The sequence below is a fragment of the Lipotes vexillifer genome, unplaced genomic scaffold, assembly GCF_000442215.2.
Source record: "Lipotes vexillifer unplaced genomic scaffold, Lipotes_vexillifer_v1.1 scaffold213, whole genome shotgun sequence".
Taxonomy (NCBI): Eukaryota; Metazoa; Chordata; class Mammalia; order Artiodactyla; family Lipotidae; genus Lipotes; species Lipotes vexillifer.
The window spans coordinates 3,880,442-3,892,432 of NW_006780610.1; the positions used below are offsets into that span (position 1 = coordinate 3,880,442).

The window sequence follows — 11,991 nt, forward strand, 5'->3', positions numbered from 1 at the left end:
AAAGAGTGTAGGTCTAAACTAAGCTCACAGCTGAGTTAAAGGATGCCGGATCTTCCCGGGGGATGTGGCCAGGGCACCAGGAATGGGCACATCTCCTGGGAGAGCATGTGGCCTCAACCCGTTCAGCGAGGTGCCAGTTCCTGTCACCCTCCTGCCCCGCCCTTGCCCCCGCCCACTTAACTCAGGGCTCTCTCACGGAGTCTAATTCCTCCAAGACTAGATACCACACCCAAACAAAGGTCAGCCCTCCTCTGGGTCATGGAGAGTTCCCCTCCCTTGACATTGACCTTCACCCAACCGCCCGTAACTCCTCATTCCTATCCTGTCCCGCTCCCCACACTTTATCAAGCCCCCCAGTAGCTCCATCCATGTAACCCCCTCCCTGAGCCTCTGCCTCACTCACCACATCCTCAGCCCTACATTCTGGGGGAGCCCTATCCCTGTGTGGAGCCTCACCCCTTACTGGGCTCCCATTCAGAAACAAGACAGGCTCCACCCTCCAAAGCTCTTTCTAATGAGAGGCAAAGACATATTAGCAGATAATGATGACACAAGGTGACGTCTACCATGATGGATTCAAGTACTGGGGGCAGGGAACACACAGAAATACTCCATCCAGATTTTACATGGAGGTGAGCTCAATGGAGCCTTCCTGTAGGAGGTGACCTTAGTTCTGAGGCTTGAAAGAGTTAAGCTCAAGAGGAGGCAGAGGGTGTTCCAGGCAGAAGGACCAACTTGAGCAAAGGCACAGAGGTGTGAAGTAATGTGATGTGTTCAGAGGAACAAAAATAATTCCATATTGCTTAGAGGGAGTGTGAAGAGATGAGGTGGATGGGATCAGCCTATGGAAGCTTTTTAGGCCAGGTGGGAGAGCGGGGTATTAATTCTGCAGCCATTAGGGAGCTATTGGTGGGTTTTAGGCAGGGGTGTGACACCATCAGAATTGGGGTTTTGGAAAGATCTTGAGATGAGAAAGTTGGGGACCTGGGAGAAGTGAAGTCCCTGGGGAGGAGGCACTGTGGCCAGAAGCCCCCTTCAGGGGCTGGGGGGGCTGAGCCACCCTGGGGCAAGGCCTGACTGTAGAAACATCAGCCCGAAAGGGGTTTGCATGGGGCTGAAGGGGTCGAGAAGCACCAGGGAAGGGAGGAGGACACAGCCTTGCCTTCCTGGCTCATGCACTCAGGCTCCACTGAGTGCCTGGGAGCGGGGGCAGTAGGGTGGGGGTGGGAAGGGCAGAACTGCATGAGGGGGTTTTGTGAAGAGCTTGGAAGGAGGCTCCATCAGCTCCCAGAGCGCCCTCCCCATCACTGAGCCCACCCGTCCTCAGCCAGGCTCCAGCCCTGCCAGGCTGCCTCCCCTGCACGCAACCCTCCTGTCAGGGGCACAGAAGCCCGAGGCAGCATTTCAGATTGTGAATCTGACCACACCCTTCGGAGGTCCCTTTCCCTGTCAACAGACTAAAGCCCTATTTTCCATTCTGTGGATGCCCTCGGATGGTCAGTGCCTCAGAGCCTTTGCACAGGCTGTTTCTCCTGTCTGCACCCCCTCTTCACCTGGCCTGCTGCATAAGGGCATGCCCTTCATCGCTCCTACAGTCCCCACAGTGTGCAGCCAGCCCTAGGTGGGCGTTTGTTGCTACATCTCCACATCCCCAGTTCCTAGCAGTTCTGACATGTGTTAGGTGTGCGGTGAACGTCTGTGGAATGAATGAGCCTCAGTTTCTCCCTTTGAATCATTATGTAACCTCTGCCCATACCCAGCATCTTCCTTGGACAACCCCCCGACCCCGGCACACACAGAGCCCCCTCCACTCTGGCTTTCCATCCCCTCGCTGCCCATCTATTCGCCTCACTAAGCCGAGAACACCCTTTGGTTCCCATTCCCCTTGATAAGTGTCTCTTTCCTCATCGGACTGCCCCTGCCCATCACCAAGCCCCTCTGCTCCTTGCTGAGCACCACTCTCCCTTCCTGAGCCCCCAAACCTCATGGAGCTCAGCTCCCTAGTCCCTTGTCCCTGACCCCAGCCTCAAGCCTCAAGGCCTGTCTTACCACCTGAGCTCTGTAGCTTGACCCTCTCGTATCCTTGGGTCTTCACTCCATCACTTCACCCTGCCTCTGTCTTGTGATCACATTCCCCACCCCCAGCTGGCCTCTGCTTTCTGTCTGTGTTCCCTGACCCCCTCTGTCCCTTTCCTCACTTTACCCCCACCACCTCTATCCCCTCCACTCACTCTTCAGCCCCCTGTGGTTGGCTGGCATCCCACCACTCCACCAAACTGCCTTTCTTGAGGCCTTTCTTGAGCCAATCACCTCTTAGTGCGCGTGTTACAGATTTGCCCAGGGCTGCCCACTCACGCTCTTCTCCCAGCCCCGGTCCCCGCAGATCTCGCCCTTTTCCACTCGGTTTCCATCCCCCCTGCCTCAGTGTCCTTCCATCTCTCCAACTATTCCTTCTCAGCTTCTTTCTGGGCACCTCCGTCTACTTGTGTGTCGAATGCGAGTACTGCCCAGGCCGCAGTTCTTGATCCTCTCTTCTCACGCTGCGCAGCTCCTTCCCCCGGGACGCTTTCCTCTCCCATGGATTTACCCCCCAATGATGGCTCCCAGGATGGATCCCTGAGTTCTCTCCCTTCTCCATAGCCAGTCTCTTGAATGAGATGGTTCTCTTTCCTCACCTTCCTTTACCTTTCAGCCACTGCCCTCCACTCTCCACCCCCACCAGAGATGCCATTCCTTACGTGGCTGATTTGTGGCTCTTTGTGGCTGATTCCTTACGTGACATCTCAGGAGCGTTTGGTGTTGGACTCCCCGCTCCCCCCTTGAGTGTCCTCTTCTCTTGGCTTCCGTGATGCAACAAGCTTTTGAGTGTCCCTACCTGTCTGGCTGCTCCTCAGCCCCTTAGTTGGCCCTTCTTTTTCTGTGCTTCTCTTCAATGGCTAATGCCTTTTCTCACTGTCTGTACCTTCTCTCCTAGTCATCTCATGGACCTCTAGGCCACTGATGACCGTTTTATATTAAAGGCTCTGTGTCTCCATCTCCAGGCAAAATGTTTCTCTTGACTTCCAGACCCACAGGTTCAGCTGCCTAGTAGACACCTCCCCCTGGATGTCTCATGAGAACCACAAACTCAACACAAGTCATCATTTCCTCCACCCAGATCTGCTCTTCCTCCTGTGGGCCCTCTCTTGGTGAAGGACCAACGGCTACCCCACCACCGAAGCCCAACGCCTAGGCATCACCCTTGACGTGTGCTTTCCCCGGGCTCTCACCCCACGTCCAGTTCATCACCTAGTCTCATTGATTCTACCGCCTGAATATCTCACCTGTGTCTACACCTGTCCATCCTCTTGGTTCAGCTCCATCTCTTTGAACCTGGGAGTCCTCCTCCCTCCAGGTTTGCCATCCCTACAATCTGGTCTCCACACCACAGAGTGATCTTTCTAAACTGGAATCCTGGCCATGTCTCCTGTTTTAAAGCCCCCAGGGATTCCTCATGGCCTTTAGGGTAACATCCATACTCCTTTATAAGGGTTCGAGGCTGTTCCTCCTCTGGCCCCTGCTTCCCTCTCCACTCACTCCACACACCAGCCATGCTGAACTAATTTCAGATCCCCCACGGGCCGCACTTTCTCTTGCGTGTCACTGAGAGCTCTGAAGGGAGATGCACATATAGATCTGTTGTTGGTTGAGTGCGGGGTGGGCAGCAGGATTCTGAGAAGGCCCTTTGCAAATCTGTCCTTAACAGAAGTGATAAGGAAGGAATAAATGAGTTACGGGAGCATAGTGATAGAGGCCCACAGCTGGGACACCTGGATGACTTTGGTTTTTGAAACCAAGGCAAAAACCTAGAAGGAGCATTCATTTCAATAATGAATTAAATAAAAACCTTGACTATAGACAACTTCATATCTTTGAAGTAAAAGTGGTACCTGAAATCTACAATGACATTAACTTGTAATACAGCTGAATAATGGCCCGAAGTGGAAAACTAATCCCAAGGGGGCTCCCTCATAACTTTGACACCACATTTGGAGCCTTTCTTTTTTCTCTTACAATGACCCAACCAACAAGAATGATATTAAGTTTTAAATTCATTGATTAATTAAGTGGTAACGTTGACTCTATATAAATAAATAAATTCTCTATTTAAAAAAATCAGTCTGGCCATGCTTTCAGTTTGCATGTCACCTTGTATTGTCTTACCCGCTGGCTTTCATAAACTTTGTACCCTCTGCCTGGAACACATACTGGCGGTGAAGCCTTGTTTAAGTAATTCGACCTCTCCATTTCCTCATCTGTGAGAAAGAGGATGAAATAAAAGTAGTATACCCCCCTCATGGGTTGTGAGGCTCAAATGAGTTAATACTTGTAAAGCACTGAGAGCAGTGCCTGCCACAGAATAAGTGTTCGACCCTTAGGAATAAGCTGCCATGATTATGATTTTGTTGTTGTTGTTTTATTGTTGTGTTTGTTATTCCCCTCTTCTCTTCTGTTCACCTTTCTCTTACTTGTTCCCCTGTTCTGAAATCAGGGATCATTCCTGGAGCACATGCTCCTTCCCGCAACCCTGCAGAGTGGGCCTCCTGATCTCCCTATTTTGGTGGTGGGAAGGAAGGCCCACAAGATGCAGTGTTTCTCCCAGGGTCACAGGCTGGGCCATCGGCTCAGGACCAGCCAGCTGAAGCCTGAGCTCTGGGTCCTCCGTTGTGGCACGACCCCCTGCCATCTCTGCTCTGATTCCCCTGGCTCTCTGCCTCCAGCCTGTATCTACAGCACCTCGCTGCCTGGTTCCTGTTTTAGTGACTGGCCCCACCCATCCCCTATGCCAGAACCCCGGGAAGCACCGCAGCCTCCTCCCGCTACGCTTGGTCACCGTGACCACACTGATTGCATTCCCTAAGCAACTCTCAAATCGTTTTCTCTTCATCTCCCCTGAACAGAACTTGGTTTAAGACTTTCTCATCTTTCTCACCTGGATGATCAGGCCAGCTTCCTCCCTCAAGGTCCTCCAGTCTCTGGTCTCTCCCCAGGCTGCAGAGAAAGCTTTCCAACATGTAAATCAGACTGGGTGTTTCTCCTGCTTAAAACTCGCCAATGACTTCCTGTTGTCTAATCAGCTCTCAGAAAGATGGCCCCAAAACTCTGCAAAACAAGGGTTCTGTGGCCAAAATGTCTCAGAGGTGCAGTTCACTCTTTACCCATTTTAGAGAGTCACTCTAATTCACAGGAGCCTAATAAAGGCTGCAAAAAGTCCTGCAGTAAAGAATCCTGTTTAGACTTGTTGGACCCGGTGGTTCTCAGTCTCACCTGGTGCAATGGCCTTTTCTCCACATCCTTCTATGAATATTTAGGGGAATCACGTTCCAAGGAATACTCTTTGGGAAATGCTGCCCGACACGATGGAATTCAAGTCCATTGGCATGATATAAAAGGCCCCTTCGGATAGGACACCTTATCTTTCACTTGTACCCCAAATTATCCGCAATTCCCTTGGGGTCATTCTGCACCTCTGTGGTCTTGCCCCTGGAGGGCCCTTGTCTCCACCTCCCAACGGACAAATCACTACTTATTCTTCAAGAGCTGGCCCAAATGGCACCTCCTCTGTGACTCCTTCCTCCCTTATTTCTGGGTCCTCTATCGCTTGGCCTTGTGGCTGCCGGCATGTTCCTGGTTGCGGGTCTGTCTGCACCCCTGAGAGATTAGTTCAGCTTGGCTGGGCGTCTTTCCCTCCACATCGCCAGCACTCACACTGCACATGGTACCTGGGAGGGGCCGGGTGAGTGTTGGTTGAACAAGTGAATGAGGAAACAAGATCAAAGGTCTGAGACTCCACACGGGGGCTGGGGACCACACCGGCTCAAAGGATGGTTCCAACATTTGACATCTTGGGCCACGTTGTTTTTGTAGGAGCTGCCCCCCCGCATCGTAGGATGTTTCACGGCCTCCCTGGCCTCTGTCCCCCAGATGCCATTAGCAACACCCCCGCGCCGCCCCCCCCCTCCCCGCCCATTGTGATAATCGAAACGTCTCTAGACTTTGCCAAATGTCCTCTGGGGAGCAGACTCATCTCTGCTTGAGAGCACTGTTCTAGACGCAGGTTATTCCAGCTGTCTTCCTGTCTCTGGGCAGGTGGCCTCTTTCTCACTATGCCTCTCGTCCTTAAAATTTTCTCAAGGACGAAAGCCCTCCATCCATACCTGAGGCTGAGCTTTCCTTCCTCTGGGGTGGGGGTGGGGATGAGGGAATGTGTACATTCCAGGATGGGTGCAGCTTCAGTGCCTCCTCTGGGGATGATGGAGCAAGCCTGGAGGGTGAGTTTGTGTTGTACCTGGACCTAAAGAGGCATTTAAGGTGGATGGCAGCTCTTGCTGTGCTAGTTCCCTCGAAAGCAGATACTGGGGAGGTTTATAAAGCAGCCTTGCAGAGAGCTACCAGCCTGGCCTGTGCTTTCTGAGAAGCACATTCGTTCTACAGGCTGAAACTCCTGTCTACTCACTTCCCATCCTTGTGGGATCCTGGGAAAGATGGAGGTCTCTCACACAGCTGCCTCTCACCCTTGCTCCATCCTTGCAGTCAGCGCCGAGGGGAGCCAGGCCTGTGCCAAAGGCTGTGAGCTCTGTTCGGAAGTCAATGGCTGCCTTAAGTGCTCACCCAAGCTGTTCATCTTGCTGGAGAGGAACGACATCCGCCAGGTGGGCGTCTGCTTGCCGTCCTGCCCACCTGGATACTTTGATGCCCGCAACCCTGACATGAACAAGTGCATCAGTGAGTGTGGGCGGGGCTGGGTAAGGGCTCCGGAAGCTCTGGACATGGGGCGGGGGTCGGGTGGGGCGGTGCTTTGAACTGTTGATGGACTACAAGAGGAGTAGAGGGATACTGAGGAGGGGAGTTCTTGATTTAAATATCCAGCTGCTGACCAGACCTCTCCCCAGACATCCAACCCACGTTTCCAACCCATACCATAGCCACATCTCCTCCCTCCAAACCTGCGCTGACCTGTATTGGGTCACTCTCACTGTCCCAACCCATCACCCAAGCTGCAGACCTGAGAGCCAGCCTCTCATTTACGCCCCCACCCCATCCATCCAATAACCAAATTGTGCCTCCTTCATCTTCTCTCCATCCTCACTGCCGTGGTCTTATTCAGGGTCCCATCACGTCTCTCCTTGACCATTGCAATAGGCTGTTCATCTGTCCCCCAACCCTCATCTGGTTCCCTTCCACCCTCCCTCTGCACTGCAGCCAGAAAGATGCCTCTGAGACACATAACCAAAAAATCACTGCTGGCTCCACTGACAGCAGGGAAATTCAAGCCCTGGTCAGCCTTCTCTCCCCACCCTTTCCCCCCCACTCTTCTCACTCTGCTCCGCTCTCTCACACCAGCTACCGTCCCACATGCTCCAAGACACATGCTGTCACACCTCCCTCTCGGCTGGGGGACATGCAGCGAACACTCTCCTGTAAACAATGCCAGTGACCTTCTCATTCTGTTCAGAGCCTTGGAGTTTAGAAGGCATTTCCAGACCTCCTATCAGTTGAGCCTCCCAACCACCTTTGGAGGGAGACGGACTTAAGTGATGGTACCCTTTTCATAGCTGATAACGTCGAGGTCTCAGGGGCAGTGACTGATCCAAGTTCAGCCGACTTGGGTTCTAATCCCAGCTCTGCTGCTTATTCATTGTGTGACCTTGGGCAAGTCGCAGCCTCTCAAAACCTCATCTTGAAAATGTGGGTGCTTGCTTTTACCCCCTAGGGCTGTTGTAAGAGGCATGTGGAAGCCCTCAGGGTCTGGCACTCAATAAACAGCTGCTGTTATTCTTACTTTTGTTCGTATTTTGCCTGCCACCAAACCCAGGAATCAGAGGCCAGGAGGCACAGAGGAGGGTGGGGTGGCGTTGGGAGGCTTGTGAGAACGGAGGTAGGACCCCGGGACTGCCCTCTCGGTCCTCAGGGATTTGGGGTAGGGCGTTCCTGGCTGTGCCAGCTTCTGGGAAACTGGCATCCCAGGCTTCAGGGGCGGAGACTGGGGAGAAGTCAGCTCCACCCACAATCCAGGAGGGGAGAGATTGTGAAAGACCCCCTCCAGCTTCTAGCCTAGACCGGCAACCCACCCTCCCCCCACTTCCCCAGAGGAGGGAGAGCTGGCAGGAGGGCTTCGGGGAGGGAGGGACCCAGGAGTCCAACCAAGGTGGTTCCTGGAACCCGGCCTTGTAGAGGCAGAGGAATTTGCCCTGGGATTGCTCTCCCCTACTCCAGGCAGATCCTTGCTGCCCTGGGCAGGAGGAGGACCAGGCTCTGGGGTCCTGTGGATGCCCAGCAATAGGGGGAGAGGAGACCACACAGCCACTCTCGGGGTGTCATGGTATCCCTCGGTTCAGCTCTGATTAGGTGGTCCTCGGGGTGCCGTGAGAGGCTGGGACGCTCCTCTCGCCCCCACTAATCTCCTCTCCTCTGAAACCGGCTCTCTTGGGCCTCCCCTTGGGCTCCCGGGCCTGGGATTGGGTTGGGGTTGAGGTTGGCTGACCGTGGCAAGAGTCCCAGCCAGCCCTCAAGAGAGGCTGCTTTGGCCTCCCCTCCCCGCATCCCCTTGCCTTCCTTTCTCTCCGTCCCAAGACTCCCCTGTGGTAATTGCAGCCCCAGACCCCTGTCCTGCCCTGTGTGAGTGGGCGTGGCTGGGTGGCCACGGAGACCAGGGGAGGCGTCCATCCGCGGCTGAGCCAGAGGCCCCCAATCTGGCCCTCTCCTCAGAATGCAAGATCGAACACTGTGAGGCCTGCTTCAGCCACAACTTCTGCACCAAGTGTAAGGAGAGCTTGTACCTGCACAAGGGCCGCTGCTATCCTGCCTGTCCAGAGGGCTCTGCGGCTGCCAACGGCACCATGGAGTGCAGCAGCCCCGGTAAGGCAGGAAGGCGCCGCGGGCAAACGCTGCGGCCCAGGGTCCAGGACCCCGGAGGAGGGGCGGGCCGGAGGGATCTGGCCAGGGAGAGCATGGGCTGGGCCCTGTGCAGCCAAAGCGCATCACCACCACCCTCCGAGCTTTTCCCTCGGGACTTTTCTGCCTTCTGGACTAAAGACGCCTCTAGCCTGGGGCTGCGGCTGAGAGCAGATGGGAGGGGCTCCCCTGGGGTACCCGGGGCCAGGAGAGGAGACGTGACCCCCTTGTCCTCTTGCTTCCCTCCCCTCCTGCCAGCGCAATGTGAAATGAGCGAGTGGTCTCTGTGGGGGCCGTGCTCCAAGAAGAAGAAACTCTGTGGCTTCCGGAGGGGCTCGGAGGAGCGGACCCGGAGAGTGCTGCACGCCCCTGGGGGGGACCACACCGTCTGCTCCGACACCAAGGAGACCCGGAGGTGCACGGGGCGGAGGACACCCTGCCCGGAGGGTGAGCTGCGGCCTCACCTCCCTGGGGTCGGGGGTCAGCACAGCCACGGGAGTTCTGACCTCCTCTGCTTCCTGCCTGTGGCCCAGGAGAGGGCTCAGGCCAGGACCCCACACTGTGCAAACCCATGCCAGGCAGAGAGTGGGCCCCGCAACTGTGTGATGGGCCGGGAAGCTGCTATGGCCCTATCCCTCCCCATTTCTTCTGAGCCAGTGGATGTTGGCACTGGAAGCGCCCTCAGAGGTCAGATGATGGGGACGTAGAAGGGGGTGTTAAGACCCAGAGAGGTGCAGTGATTTGGCCAAAGTCACACAGCCTGCAGGTGGCAATGATGTGACAGTGTCCTTGGGTGGAGGAGTGGCGGGTGGGGGGGGAGGCGTCCTGCCTGTCCCGAGAGCTGCAGTGACCATCTGGGAGATGCCCTCGGCCCATTGGGATCCAAGGTCTGAGGAAGACGTGAGGAAGAGGAGGGCATCTGGTTCATCGAGGGGTGCAGGGTGAAAAGGCTCACGGGACCCCTTCTCAGTACCCATGTTGCAGCGCCCTCTGCAGTGGCTGCTTCTCAGAGGAGGCCTTGAGGGGACCCCGACTGCCTATGGGCCTCCTCCCCACCTCCCCCCGCCCAGCTTCCTCACCACATTCCTCCTGGGCCCTTGGCCGTGCCCAGGGCCTCCCTGCTGTGTCAGGACGCCCTTTGTTGACTCTTACAGGGCAGAAGAGGAGGAAGGGCGGCCAGGGCCGGCGGGAGCATGCCAACAGGAACCCCGGCCGGAAGGAGAACAAGGAGGCGGGCACCGGTGCTCGGAGACGCAAGGGCCAGCAGCGGCAGCAGCAAGGGACAGTGGGGCCGGTCACCTCTGCAGGGTCCACCTAGGGACACTGTTGAGCATCCGGGCCCGTGCAGAAAGAGTCCAGCACTGCTCTGTGTGATGAGAGCTTTACCGAACTCGAGCACCGGGGGCAACGCATACACACACTCTCCATACATACACGTACACACGGATACGTGCACACAGACCCCATGTCCAAACGTGTAACTGACATACATGCAAACGTGTGCACGCGCACACGCAGACACACACACACACACACACACACACACACACACACAATCGAGGTTACCGGAAGACACTTCTGTCCCTCGGACATCATTGGGTCAGCAGGGCAGGGAGGCAGAGGGGTCATCTCTGCCCTTCAGAGGGCCTAGTGGCACACACTTGGTTTGTGATGCTCCCAGTGGGCACATCAGAGAGAACATTTTCCAGCATCCAAGCCCAAACTCTGCAGCGTGGAGCCTTCTGGAGGAGCTGATAGGACCAGCCCGGTGTGGCAGACCACAGCCAAAGCTTGAGGAGTGTTCAGCATCTCCAGCTGTGTGACTTTATCTTTGGAGAGTATTGTTACACCTCCATGATCCGTATCAGGGCTTTCCTGACTCTGAAAACTGCTTAAAGGTTTATTTCAAATTAAAAACAAAAACCAAATGACAACAGTAGCCACAGGTACCACGTTTCTTTTCAGGGTATGGGGTTGGTAGAGTACATGGGAGCAGGAAATGAATTTCAAGAGACCCCTCCTGGTCTAATTTACAGAAGGTCCAGAGCAGGAAGAAAACTTGGGGGATATGTAGAGCAGTAACCAGATTCTCTACATCTTTGTTACTCAGAGTGTGGTCTGCGGACCAGCATCAACATTATCACTAGGCAGCTTGTTAGAAATGAGAATCTCAGGTCCCATCCCAGACCTGATGAACTGCATTTTTACAAGGTTCCAGGTGACTGGCATGCACACTCAAGTTTGAGAAACACTGCTCTAATTACCTCTAAGGATGGAACAAAGGTCTCGGCCAGCTTGCAGCAGGAAGGATTCTGGTCAGCTGTAAAGGGAGACTTCCCACCTGGGAGAGGTAGAATCTACAGACTGAAGGGCCATAGTGGCACTTCTAGGGGGAGGGAGTGCTCAGGCTCTCTGAGATGGTTGGCGACCGTTGGACGAGAAGGCAGAACAGTGGATAAAATCACTTCTTGTGGTGTTCTGAAGTGTCCACTGGCAGCCATCCGGGCACCAGGCTCTGGACGAATGTTTGGTTTCCAGAGGGGAGCCAGACAGGTGCCTTGCTCTCATGGAACTTAGAGGTTGGTGGGGGAACAGGCATGAATCAAGTAATCATTTGAATAAATGTATAATTATAAATGAGAGGAGTTAAAGGCAGGCAACCACTGAAACATACACAGAGCTATGAAAGTAAATAAAACTAAATAAAAATAAAAGACCCTATCTCAGGGAAGCTTTTTAGACGAGGTGACCTTTGAGCCAAGCTCTGAAGGATAAATAAAAGAGTTAACACAAAGACGAGGAACGGCATTCTAGACCAGTGCTATCCAATAGAAATACAATATGAGCCGCTTATCTCATTTAACATTTTTCTAACAGCCACATTTAAAGAGTAAAAAGAAGCACGTGTGGGCTTCCCTGGTGGCGCAGTGGTTGAGAGTCCGCCTGCCGATGCAGGGGACACGGGTTCGTGCCCCGGTCCGGGAGGATCCCACGTGCCGCGGAGCGGCTGGGCCCGTGAGCCATGGCCGCTGAGCCTGTGCGTCCGGAGCCTGTGCT

At 54.7% G+C, this 11,991-nt stretch overlaps 1 protein-coding gene across 1 annotated transcript in view; it reads left to right on the forward strand.

Moving 5' to 3' along the window:
• RSPO1 (R-spondin 1) overlaps window positions 1-10,280 on the forward strand; it is a 14,959-nt gene extending 4,679 nt beyond the window's left edge. Inside the window, exons 2-5 of the mRNA XM_007453800.1 lie at window positions 6,574-6,765; window positions 8,749-8,898; window positions 9,193-9,381; window positions 10,089-10,280. Of these exons, the coding sequence (XP_007453862.1) occupies window positions 6,574-6,765; window positions 8,749-8,898; window positions 9,193-9,381; window positions 10,089-10,252 (695 nt within the window). The 3' untranslated portion in view covers window positions 10,253-10,280. The remainder of the gene's footprint in view (window positions 1-6,573; window positions 6,766-8,748; window positions 8,899-9,192; window positions 9,382-10,088) is intronic.
• The last annotated feature ends 1,711 nt before the right edge of the window (window positions 10,281-11,991 follow it).